A 13,970-nucleotide genomic window follows, 5' to 3' on the forward strand; every position below is an offset into this window, starting at 1 on the left:
TGTTTTAGGTGCCTATGGTGTAGTTCTGAAGTGCCGACACAAGGTAAGTTCAAACCTTACCAAATATATGTCTACCTCATGAAAGTACCCGTTCACAAAAGTCCACAAAGCTTCTGAATTATGAAGGGAACTGGATTTCTGTATTTTTAGTAATTCATAAAATGTAATTCTCTGTAGGTCCAAATCCTGGATGAGTTTATTCCACTGGAGCTTAATTGTTTTCCAGAGACATACACACGCTGCTGCTTTACGTACTCACAAGACACCAATGAATATTCAGAAGAACATTTTGCTAAAACTACAGTGCTTTTGTCGAAATCAAATATTGCTCAACAGACACACTGAACGCATCAGGAAGTACAGAGAGAGGCACAAATACTAAACTGAAACGTTGTTGGTTTTAGATAATTTGGGAGATTTATTGACTCTGAGAAGAATCGCACTTAAAGGGCCAGACACCAAGGCCGGCGGAGATGAGCTTTTTGCTTGTTGGATATTACGTCAGAGAGCATTCGATCTGTAGCGACTGCTCTTCACGCACCTCTTCTTTCCACTGTTGTTTACCACTGTAATCTCTTTGCCTCAGAGTTCTTCAAAGGCAACCCACAAAATCCTGGATAATTGGTTGTAGTCCTGTTTGTCTTTGCTTGGGCTGATCAGAGAGAAAAATCCACTTTAATGACAACAAATTGGTCAGATTTCTCAGATTCCTCCGCTCCTTCCGTTTTTTCTTTTCATGGAACAGTGGCTCTGATGGGATGTCTTGACGCTGTTCATTTTTAGCATTTGAATGAGAAAACCAAAACAACAACCGAAAGGAAAATAACAGGACTATGAAAGGCAGACGACCCACACTTCAGTAAATAGCCCTGTCATCTCAGTCCATTTAAGGAAAAGGCTGAGCCAGGGATTGACAGCAATCCAGTATGAATAGGACAGACTAACTACCTCCTACTTACAGATCTGCAGGAAGGAGACAAAAGCCTTCCTAATCAAAATTCTTGATGTTTTTTTTTCTGGTTTTGCAATTTCTGTGCATCTGCATTCATTGCAGTTTTTATTATGACACTGACCTTACTCAGTGTATTCATTAGACAGGTTTGTGATGGCAGATGTAAAAGACAACAGCATGGGGACTTGTTGTTGAGCAAGCGCTCCGAAGTGAGGAACAAGAGGATAGCCCTGCTGTAAGCCAGAATCACAGCCTGTAATTACTGGGCTTTATTATTCAAACTGATTGATCATAGGCCTGCGAATGCCAGTGTCCCTATTTTATACAAAGATGCAAAAGAGATTAATGCTCCTTTTATTTGCTTCATTTTATCATTGTCAAGAAGACTACAGCGATTATCATCCTTTAGTAAATTATCGTTTGTTGTTGCTCCTTGTACTTCCACGAAAATGTATCAGTTTACATTAAAATCCCAACAGATACATCAGACAGAGTAACATTTTTGGCTAATATTGCATGAAGGTCAACATGTAAGCCTACCTTACCTATAGGTAGACATAACACATGGAGGTCTGAATTGTGTTTTCATTAGTTTACAATGAGCCCCTCACACACATGTGTTCTGCATCCTCACCCCACGGAGCATAAAATATTTCTACCACAGCAAGAATGAACAAATCAAACACTGACTTCAGAGAAGGCGATGCAAACCAAATACAGGTCCCAAATGTTCTTTAACAACAGCTCCCATGGAAAGGTCAGGGTGAGGAGGGGTTATGAGTTGGTTGCCATCTACAACCTCACCTCTAGACGCCATTAAATCATACACAGATGCTGTAAAGCTGTGTGGAATATATATACTGGTAGATAAATCACATAAAATTGCAACAGACATTTTAATATAATTTAGTGAAAGCACAATTTAATGTAAGTGCATATCCTGGCTGCCATTCTTTCAAACAAAATACAAGAGAAATACATAAAGCAGATTGTCTAGTCACAAATTTGCATCCAAGGCAGGATTCCTCAACGTTTTTCAGGCCAGGGACCCCCAAACCGATGGAGAGATTAAGTACGGACCCCCTACCTACTATATGGGTTTTATGTTAAACTCAAACTCGTGCCATTTATAAATATACTATAATATACTATAATATATATTATTATCATTATTTTGCATTGCGTGTTAAATTCAACACAGATTCAAATATTGATTTTTTATTTCAAACTTGTACAACAGTAGGGTGGCCATGCAACTGCCATGAACATAAACACACCTGACTGGTATACACAGTTGACAGATAAAGATTCAAGTTTTAATTTCACCTGGGGACTGAATAGACTCTCTTGTTCAGTTGCAGGGAATCTGACAGAGTTAGTGTGTATTATGCGGCCTTATGATTGGCTGAGCAGCGATGGGGGCGGGGACTACTGTGTACAGGAGGCTTAGACTGACAGATCTGGGTGGTGTGGCGCTCTGTATGGGATTCATGTTAATGTGTATTAGTAATATAAAATTTGTATGGGAAAATTATATAAACAATCAACCAAAGATTTTGTGACGCCCCTGCAGTACCTCCGCAGACCCCTTAGGGGTTGCCGCCTCTCAGATGAAGACATGATCTAAGATATTTGCTTTATGGAGCTTTATTGTCTGACATATAACTACTATTTTTGTTTTTAATTCAAATATCACCACTTGTATTGGCCCTTATATCTCTGTAGGTTCCTAGTTAAAGCCTATTTCATCTTGTCACAGAGCACTGTCATTTAAGCGTCTTTTGCACAAACTCTAAACTGAAACAGAATTATTGACTAGTGGAAAATAGTGGAACATTTGGTAGCTAAAGACCAGATAATCCCTGCAGGAATTGGTGAAGATCAACTAAACCCAAAAGAAAGTGAGTTTTGGAAGCACTGCTGCTTGCTGGATGTGTAAATAGGCAATATTTGGCATAGCAGTTTTGCAAGGCAACAGTACTATACAGTACGTTAGTGTTATATTTAGAGCTTTTACCACTAGCCCGCCCTCACTTCAAAATATGAATGAGCAGCTTTAAACTAACAAAACATAACAATGCAGGCCAAAAACGAAAAAGAAAAAAAAGAAAGAATATGCATACTACCAAACGTCTGAGGTAACACTTTAAAACTAAAGGAACTATCTCATCATTGTGTGAAAAAGTCAAATCAAGTTTTGTGTCTGTTTTTAACTGACATGGTTATTACTGAAGAGCAAACAGGTTTAGAAGCTGTTGACCTAAAAGAGGTAGCACTTGAGCTACATCTCAATTGATAACAGTGAACGGTGCGTTTCTTGATCTTTACCATCCCAATGGCTCGCTGGTAGGAGAGAGTATGTATTAATCATTGCTCACTAATGTGCTGATTGGTGGTCGACTGCCTGCAGTGTGGTTAAAGTGTTGTGTTTCAAAAAACAATTAAAGAGATCGTTCTCTAGCTGTGATTCCAGTAGTTGATTTGACGGAGAAGATAATGTGGATAATGTTTTTTTTTTTTTTTTAATTAGATCACGTTTTAATTATTTCTACGGCATGTAACAAAGAAATAAATGATTCTCCTGCGTGCGCTGGAAATAATATATGCAATTTTGATTAGAATATCTGTTGGTGACTTTATTGCTTGACGTGTGAAAGTATGGGAGGATGTATCCTCTGGCTGCAGATCAATATGGACCAGTGCCATCTAGAAAATATCGTATTCTTAGTGTGAATGAACCGACGTGCTTTTCAAGGGCTAACTCACAGATCCATGCTGCATAATTATGTGTGCGCATACACAGACGCTGGCACGCAGTCAAACACGCGAACACATGTGTCGACACTTACGCAGCAGAGCGAGCTTGCTGAGAGTTTCGCGGTGCTGCGACCATGGGCAGAGAAGTGTGCTGGCCAGAGAAAATGGCAGCGTTTGCTGCAGCTGCTCGTTGTTACAGAAGATACTTATTTCACCAGTGACACGCCCCTCAAATTTGGTTTGTACAATACATGTGTTTAACCGGAATAATTAGATCCAAGAGAGATCTGGGGCCTGATGTAGAGAGGATGGAAATAACCGAGCGGTGCATTCACCATTTTTCACACAATAGTATGAAGCTATTTAAAAACTGCGGATTGCACAATAATCTATCACAGATGTGCTTTGCATGATTTTTGCCAAGACTGAAGAGTCAGCTGGGCTGATTGTGACAGCGGGAGGTGACACGCGTCTTTTTTTGATGACATAGCTGAAGTTTCGTGGTGACCTTTTTTTTCATGTGTGTCTGCGTGGTCTAGGTAGTGTATGTGTTCTTTTTAAAGCCCCATTCTTCAAGCAAGTGTCACCCTCTTTGTGCATTGATATCCTAACAATGCTTCACGACCGGATAATTGATGTTCATGTGTCAATAGCAATTATATTAGAACTGTACGTACAATGGCCCTTTGCAACCTTCAGAATTTATTCTTCCGACTATTACATTTCTGTATAATACATCAGCAGATTTTCTTTTACAGGTCTCAAAAAGTAGAGTAAGTGAACCCCATTTATTTATTCAAGAAAATTAATCAGTGTACATATCTGTAAGTTGCAAATGTAAGTGAACCCGTGTTTTGACTGATCTGGTGTGACTCCCCTTCTACAGCAACTAACCTATTCCGGTAACTGCTGATCAGTCGTATACAGAGGCTTTTAGCCCATTCCTCAGTACAGGACCGTTTCAGTTCTGAGATGTTGGGCGGTTTCCTCACATGAACTGCTCGCTTCATGCCCTTCCACAGTATTTCTGTTGGATTAAGGTCTGGACTTTCCAAAAATGAATTCTGCTCCTCTTAAATCATTCTTTTAGTAGAACGACTTGTGTGCTTGGACCGGTCGTCTCGCTGCATGACCCAGTTTCTCCTAAGATTCGACTCTCAGACAGACGTCCTAAAATGTTCTTTTAGAATTTGCCGGTATAATTCCGAATTCATTAGACCATCAATGACGGGAAGTCGTCCTGACCCAGATGTGGGGATAAAAAAGGCCAAAACAAAGACATCACCACCACAATCTGTCACAGACAGGATGAGGTTCTGATGCTGGAATGCAGTGTTGTTTAGTTCCAGACATGTCACCTCTCATTTGAAACCTAGCAGTCCTGCTGCGGTTTCATCCATCCACAAACCTTTTAACAATAGTCTTCTGACTTGTCCACATGATGTTTAGAAAACTGGCAGAAGTGTTCTTTTGGGAGAGCAGTGTCTTTGTCCTTGCCACCATGGCTGTGCAGTGTCCTTCTGATGGTGGATCAGTGGACGTTAACCTTAGTCAGTGTGAAAGAGGCCTTTAGTTGCTTAGAGTTCCTTTATGATATTCCTTTACACATGAATGTAGAAAATTCTGACTGGCACAAAAACTTTTAGGTGACAACTTGTAGCCTTTGTAGCATCTATTTAGTGACAGGCTTGGATCCTGTCCATCGTAATTCCAACTGTTATTTATGGATGTTTGTTGATTCACAGTGTGATTGTGTTCATGTTTAACTAGGATTTTAGAATCTGAATGTACCTCATTATAGAGGACGTACTAAATCTGTGACATCTTGTTGTGACTCATTCCGTCGTACGGACTCACTTCACGCAGACTGTATGTGAATATGGAGGTAACACAGACTTGCTGAAGCACCCCATCATTACACTCACTTGTATCACTCACTAATGTTTGTACAATGCTGCAGCCTCACTCAGTCTTGTGCTACACTGCTGATTTTTGCGACAGCTTTTCCCATAAAGAGATAACCCAGAATAAAACTGCAACATGCTGTTATGTCAAATGGGTTGAGCACACTGGGACACAGAAAAGCTTTTGTCTCCTTGTTCTGGCTCATCCTTTATTAATTTCTTTTTTTCATGTAAATGGATTACATGTTTGGGTTAACTAATTCTTTTTGGCCCACGCTCTATTAGGAATTCAGTGTTTTATTTTTGGGTGATTACAGGAAATCAGGAGGCTGCTCGATTTATACAGTTTCAAGGAGACTACCTTTTGCCAATTGAACAACAAAGAGGCTCCTGGACCATCGCTTTTCTCTGCTGCTGATGCTTGATAAAACCGTATGAGTTATGCAAATTTATTATGAGACTCAATCTTACTCTTGTGACATCAAATATGTCCGTGGACAGCTCCTTTTAAAACTAGCTCAAACTGTAGCAGTTTTTTGAGAAAAGCGTACAACTGACTTTGACTGTGTGTGGTTATTTATTGTGGTGATGGTGACTTCCTCCTTTGTAAATGTTGAGTTTGTCCCACCAGGATGCAAGGAAACTTAATTTCTAGCTGTTTGAAAGATTCACTTTCAAAGGTGTGGTTGAAAGCTGGCAAGAGGTAAAAATCTTGACATGACAAGAATCACGCAAAGCTGTCTCGATTATCCCAACAGGCAGTTCTAGTAGTAGACTGTGCTGATGCCTATAAATTTAACAAGACTTGCGTTAGTTAAAACACAAACATGATTGTGGTCTGACTGAAGAATGTAATTTGTCATAGTGATGTTAAGTCACGGAAATACAAATGGTGTGTTTTCTCATCTATCAGTGCAGCAATTCCAGTTAATTACTTCTTAATCCTGCTCTGAATACAAATGCTGAGTTAACTACAGGTTGTCGGCATGCTGTTGTTGCACGGACCAGCAGTGTTGACATATTTCCCTGATTTTCAAGTGTATAGAAATCTCTTTCATTTGGCACCCAACGGTCAGTGTCGCAGTTACTTGACCGTGTCGTGCTGCGACTCTAAATGTTTCTTTAAATTCAATGTTGTGTTTTTGAAGCTAGACAGGACTTCGTCCCCAGCACGGAGTGTATGGACCTACAAACCTTAATATTGTTGTCTTTAGCCAACACAAACTCAGAATAGTATTTCCAGCTAGACAGTGGGCATCTCTCTCCTCCCTCCTTGGTTGTTTGTGTCGTTGCTCGGTGTTACGTGTGAGCTGTCCTCATGCTGAAAACGTGACTGGTCGCATATGTGTCGTCACTCCACAAGACGAAACAGGAGAGCAAAAGTACCTTTGTACTCAAGAAAATGGGAAAAATAGCAACACACAGTGACTTGGATAAGTAACTTTAATCTGATTACTGGGTTAAAAATAGTAGATTACTCATTACTGGAACTGGTTACCAAGTAACACGTTACCGGCATCACTGCAACTGGCTTGTGTTTCATTTTTACCATAATTTATTATTCATTATTATTCATTATTTAGGACATCTTCGTTTTCCCTGTGTTCTTTTTGTCCTTTATCTTTAACATCTTTGTGACATCATATATAACAATCCTATTGTAAAACAGACCAATAAAACACCCTCTGAAGCATATTTGGGTTAATTGAAGAAGGGAGGAGCTGTGGAGTAGTGGTTAGAGGCTCAGCTTCGCGGCTGAAGGTTCACAGTTTCGCCTCCCGTCCTGTCCATAGCTGTGGTGCCCTGAGCAAGTACCTAACCCCCAATATGCTCCCCGGGCGCAGCTCCAACTGTACACACTACTGTGTGAACGAATGGTTGGGTGAAAATGCAGAGAAGGAATTTCCCCATGAGCCATCGATAAGGGAATAATTATTGTTATTTAGTTTGTTTGAATTCATGTCATCTTCAAAATAATTCTTTGAATTTGGTGATACTTTGTGATGGCATTTTAACGTTAGTCCTCAGTGCTGACGAAACTGGTAATATCAGTGGTGAGAGTGGACCCCCCCCCCCTTTTGCTTCAGTTTGTCCCTGAATCCACTGGCACATGTTCGAAGGCATGTTTGCTCCATCTAGATTACAGAACAAGCTCACATTCATGTGGCTCCCTGTTAACCTAGTAAAGACTGTTTTACATTGGACCTCCTGATCACCTGTTGTGGTAAAACAGCAAAGTCAAAGGAAACAGATTTAGTGCTGCATTTAAGCCTGTCATGAGCTTATGTTGTGTTGTTCATGCTGGCGGACTAGATATCGAGAAGGTTTAATAAAATTAAACTGTGACTAAACCATAGCATTCATGGAAAAATATGTCTTAGAACATGTCCCTGAACATGTGACATGCTTTCTGCTTGTCATTTGTTTTATTGCTATACCTGCGTTTTAAGACCTACCACCCGACTCTTGGGCCTGTTGACTTTCAAGTGAAACTCTCTGTTGAAACATACCTCAGAGGTAAGTCAAATACAAAGGCTTCTCTCTGAGAAAGGCTGATCCTGAATAAATCCTGGATAAGGCTCAAGGATGACCATTGGTTCTATAGCATGCAGCAGGATGTGGACCGTAGAATTGGGAGGGTAAACAAAGCAGTTGTGAGTATTTGCTTAAGCGTGGAACACCTCTTAGGAATGCGCACCACACACGGCGGTGCCCTGGATGTGCTCGGCAACTCATACGCTGCAGCCACATAGAGGTAAAACATTAACAGAGTCGGGGCTCCTTCTCCTCCATAAATATTCAGTCGGGAACATTTGAAGCACTGAATGTTTCATTGGCCGCGGCCTCTTTATGGAAAGCCGTGGCCCTGTCTTTGGCGGTGTTGGTGTCGAAATCCGGTGAATGTAAATCACAAGTCCTTGCAGTAAATTGGAAACAGAGAGGAAAAAATGTCAAATACCAATAAACCTCTAACTGAAAGTATTTTACCTCACGTCACCGGTAAAAAATCTGGATATCTAAAAAATCAGAGATGACTCTCAAAAGATTCAAAAGGAAACTCAACTAAAGCCTGTGTACTGACATTGTATTTGCTTTTATTGACAGTACATGGGTTCATTACCTCCAAACATAATCACCTGCTTGGACTTCTAAAGCACCTATAAAGTAAAATCCTATTACTGTGTTGGGAAGCATAGAAACAACAGGTGTGGATGTCAGACTGTGATCTTGCTTCGTTCCCCACCGTGGGAAAAATAAAGGTTATTTTTTCATTTTTATAAGTCTTTCAGCTTTTCATTTTGCTGATTTTCCTCAAAGCACTCAAGATCACATGAAATAAAAGCATTTCTTATATTTAGACGGGAGCAGAGACAAGAGACTATAGACATTATATAAAGAGCACCGCCTGTTTTACTCTTAATGTACTGTAAATAATGTATGTCCGTTCCAGTAGCATCTGTGCAGTCACTCATTCAGCAGTTCTTTCATCTGTCTCTGGGTTTACTTTCCCATTTTCTTAGATAAATTAACCTCACTACCACACTTACCAACAGAAAATCTTTTTTTTTTTATCAAAACCAAACATTGTGAGCGAAACTGAACCACGCTGCCCACGGTTTTTGTGTATTTACGTTGGTAATATTTCCATTTTTTTTAGTTCTATTCTATACGTCTGAACTGTCCGTCATTAGCTAGTTTGTAAGAATCACTGTCACAGACTAGTTTAAGCAAGTCATGGAGCTATTAAGGAGAAATCAATACTGCACTTAAAGATACCAACCACTCACTAACAGAAGAGATTAGCTCGGCCCATGAAGCAACTGTTTTCCTTCCTCTTGTTTCCTGTTTCTGTCACTAGACTTTTCACACTGGCTACATTTCCACTTTACTCCATTTTCTAGTAATAATATAAATATAAATTCACTATTGCTTTAAAAGCTCTAATTCCGTGTTAGTATATTAATATGTTGTCCTATTAATTACTGTGCTAAATACATCATCATCATCATCATCATCATCATCATCATGGGGCTGTTTCATTTTGTAATATTTTGTCCAGAACAGGTTACTGGAATAGCTGACTGGTTCTCATCCAGTTAACATTTCATTGACCTTACACTAGCCTGAATACGACAAATAGACTGATGAATCTGAATCCAAACAAGCACATAATAAGTTCGTTGTGGTACCAGGTGTCGCGTAAGCCGTCAGGAAGAGGAAGAAAATGACTGCTGAGTCTAATGAGTCATGAGAGCACAGGCTAATGACACGTTGGCATGAAAGCGAAAGAGAAAGGCCGTAACTTGAGTTGACTGTCGACAGAAACACCTTTTGACAGGGATGTCCGTGCATAACGTGACACACAAGAAGAAACAGGCAGCTCAGTAAACTGGGAAATCACTTTCTCTTTTCACTTCCGTTAATCTGTCTGCTGGAAACTTTGTAGACCGACGGCACTTGCCGTCGTTTACAGGTTGCGTTGCTTCATCGACCACTTTATTAGCTATTTTGTGATTTGAGAGCTAATGGCGTGGCAAAGGTTCTGTCAAGCAGCCGAAAGCATCATATGATCACATGAGTCATCCTATTATTAGCAAGTGAGCAGGAACATATGTGGCACATGCCAGAAGGAGTCTACAAGCATAATGCTTGCTTCGTACGGGGAACGCTGCTGGCAGCTCCACCGTGGCGTGGGGTTGTATTTTTCTGGCATGGTTCAAGTTCACAGAAGCCCTAAGGGCCAAAGACAGACGCCAACATCAAGCCATTCTGGTGAAGCAGTACATACTCAGTGCCATTTGTCGCAAAATATAGCCAGTATAAAACTGTATATCATGGTATTAGGAAAAACTTATCTGTCTCTTTACTAATGTGTTAATTTAGTCTATAAAAATCATTTAGATTTTTTTAAATGAATGTTATAATTGATAAATAATTAATCTTTTAAGAATAAATGATAGCACGACCTGATGGAACCCACCGCTCTCTGTGGTTCACTTCATATCTGCTTTTGTCTTTTAGCTGTGGTTTTGATCAATAACTGTAGTAAACAGAGTAATAATAATAGCAGATCAGTAGTCTCTGGACCGACTGTTTCACCCAGGCAATCAAATACCTTACTTTATGGTCAAGGAGCATATTTTTATGTTACCATTTCTTAGAAGGGACTTAGAAGGGTTCTTGTTTGCAATTTGCAAGTTTTGCAATTTAGATAACAATGCTGATACAACTCTCATGTCTATCAGGTAAATATGAAGCAAGCTGTTTGTTAGCTTAGCACAGAAACCAGTCTATCGACGCCTCTAAAGCCAGATAGCATAACGCTTTTGATTAATAATGGAATATTGAAAGCTTGTTAGAGAGTAATAAGCACAATGCATGGGGCGTGGCATGGGGTTGTGCATTATAACATTGTAATTAACATTATGAGTCCGTATTTAGGTGAGGAAGTGTTGTGTTTACACCTATGATTCTATATAAAAATGAGCAAACCATAAGCAAATGTTACGTGTAGGGTTTCTTGCTGTCACCATGTTGGCAGTGTTTGACTTTTCCCAACTCCTGGTTAATTCATAAAGCATCACCCTAAGCTTTAATGTAATAAACGAGTCAGTTAAGACACTTGTGAAAGACTGGGAAATTAGCTATTGAGACCAAATCATGCACCATTCTGTGAGTATGTTTATTTCTATTTGAGGATTTTAACACAGAGGTCTATGGGAACTCACTTTTGGAACCTGCCTCAAGTGGCCATTTGAGGAACTGCAGTTTTTGACAGTTCAGACCTGGACGTTATCACATGCTTCCTGTACGTTTTGAATGAAAGCCTGTCTCTAAAGTATATTTGCAGTTTTGACTCTCTGAACTCCAATGGAAGAACACAAGTACTACTACTGAGTTATTGGATCTTTTTTTTTTTCGTGCTTTATGGTTAATCCATTAACGTGAGCCAATCTATTGTGTGCTGGAAATGTTTCCTTTTATGTTTGCCGGTGACTTTGAGTTGTCAAATAGAGACAGCAAGCACACAATAGTCCAGAAATGAGTAATTAGTGTATTGCCTATTAAACCCATCACTGTTGTTTGGAGCTGCCATGTAGCATCAAGTGAGTCACCACCGCTCCGCAGTCATCTGTTGTTTGTCCTATCTTGATCATAAATGTCCGTGTTTTCTCGATTATCTTTTGTTTTAGCATTGCTTGTTTTTTTTTTGTTAAAAAAAGATTGCGTAACCGACAGCGCTTTGCCTAAGATAACAAAATTGATGCTGTCTGCTTAGATTGTATTCCTCCAAAATAAGCTGAGTGGCTGTCAATAAAATCTAGATTTATTTAGCGGAGGAAAAAAAGAACGTCTGCCGCCCCCCTTTGAAGGGAACAGTTATTTTTGTACCCAGTGAACAGAAACTGGGACAGAAGAGGAAAAAAGGACATTCACGTCTGGCATTAAATAGGTCACCTTGAGTGGAGCACTTGCCTATGTGGTCCTATCAGGAGCCAGAGAAAGAGAGAGAAAGAGATATAGGAGGGACAAACGTTTCCTGTCTTATGTTAAAGTCGTCATTGTCCCCTGGCAGATGGAGGCTATTTCAAGTCTGGATGTGAAGCGCTGTCGAACACAGACAGCGGGCCCAGCTCACCTGTTGTTGCGGGCTTTGTGAGTTCATGTCCTGGATGTGAATTCTTTCCAGTCACAGATAACTCCGTCACAATGCCAACAATGGGTGGAAAGCAGCGCTACAGAGAACTGCTGCAACCTCGCATTCAGTCAACTCATCTAGCATGGGATCTGGTTTAGCTGAGCGTTCAGAGTTTCTCTGTGACTTTGACCCCAGTTTTTCAGTTATGCCCAGCACCTCATTAGCATTTGTCACATTTCAAGGTGTGTGCACAATAAGATGAGCTAGTCCTCATTTCTGATCTATGTTACTATTATGTTTTGTGAATTATGTGTGGTTCTTCGTGGATGTTGTGGCACATCAGACACAGTATGAACACATACCTACATTAAACCTCACACAATACACACACTTGTATCAGTACATACTGATACAAATCAGTCTTCACCCTTATAGTGTGTTTTCCTTTACAATTGTTTCAAGCAAAAGGCTATAAATGTTGAATTTACTTTGATTTTCATGTTCTCCTGCCAGAGTAAATCAGATACCTTTGGGTTTGAGTATCTGAAGACTTTGAAAATTGAGTTAAATTGATAGTGTAAATGATTGTCATCCTTTGCGTAAATAAACTTTGTAGGTCTCCACTCAGAATTTAAAGTCTATCCTAATGTTGAAGCTCTCTCTGGGGACATGTGGGGCGGTCGTGGTGAACGTCACCTGCAGTCCTCGGCACTGCATGAAGTGCTGCTTCAGCAACCTGTGGCTGAGAGGTACTCAGAGAAAACCCTTACAGAAGACGGTGTGCATCAGGAATTCTTCTGAGGCGAAGCTCAAGCTGCGACCTAAACATTTTGTAGTCTCTCGTTTTGTTGCTTTGTTTGTGGCCATTTTTCTGCTACTTTTCTGCTACCGACAAAAAACATTTTGTCGGCTTTTCTCTTAAACCGTTCGTCGTCCCAGAGAGGCTGTTATCGACATATTTCCTACCCAAACCGTTGTGTAAAGCCGCGTAAATAGAAACATAACATGGGGTCTTGGCATTTCTAGTTGGATCATGTTATACTCTGCGAGGCTTGGACACAGAGTCAAAGTCCTTAACTCTGTGTTCTGTGATGCAGTTTGCTACAGAGTATCGGCAGCAAACACTTCAAACCAGATGGAACGATATTACAGCATGATGCACAAAGTAACACAACAGTGTTATGACTGCACCCTCCACTGACTAACTGCTTTGGAGAACACAGGAGATGACTGTTTTAATCGAGAATATGCACAGTGAATAACTTTGTAATTAATTTGAGGTCTTGTATCATTTCCAGTGGGTGAGATTTGCATACTTACAAAAGCAGCGTATCAGGCTTTTGAAAATGAAAAAGAAACCCGCCAAGTGTGAGCTTTAATCACAGATATTCCTGATATTTTCCTTCGCAAAGATTGAGTGTTGCATTACTGACTTGTGTTAATAAATGGGAAGTAAATGAAAACCCAGAGAGCGATGCTGGATGGCTGTTAAAATGAGTTTAATTAGTTTGTGTTCATTTATTGTTGCTAAATGCTCTGCTTCATTTGTCATGCTTCGCTTTTCTTTCGGGCAATTAAGAACGTGCTTACCTGTGCTAACCTATAGCCGTGGATATCGAGGCTTTAATCTCTGCTGAGAGGGACGTGCGTGCTCGTACATAATCATTTACCCAGCGTGGTTTCTCTGCCACATGAATGAGCCTCACAGTCTATCGCC

The 13,970-nt window shown here is 40.2% G+C and overlaps 1 protein-coding gene across 5 annotated transcripts in view; it reads left to right on the forward strand.

The window, feature by feature from the left end:
- The window catches only part of LOC125009648 (cyclin-dependent kinase-like 5), a 38,602-nt gene that overhangs the window by 4,817 nt on the left and 19,815 nt on the right, over positions 1–13,970 (forward strand). For all 5 annotated transcript variants that reach the window (XM_047587767.1, XM_047587769.1, XM_047587765.1 and 2 more), the window contains exon 3: positions 9–43. In XM_047587767.1, the coding sequence (XP_047443723.1) occupies positions 9–43 (35 nt within the window). The remainder of the gene's footprint in view (positions 1–8; positions 44–13,970) is intronic.

The sequence above is a fragment of the Mugil cephalus genome, chromosome 6, assembly GCF_022458985.1.
Source record: "Mugil cephalus isolate CIBA_MC_2020 chromosome 6, CIBA_Mcephalus_1.1, whole genome shotgun sequence".
NCBI classification, from domain to species: domain Eukaryota; kingdom Metazoa; phylum Chordata; class Actinopteri; order Mugiliformes; family Mugilidae; genus Mugil; species Mugil cephalus.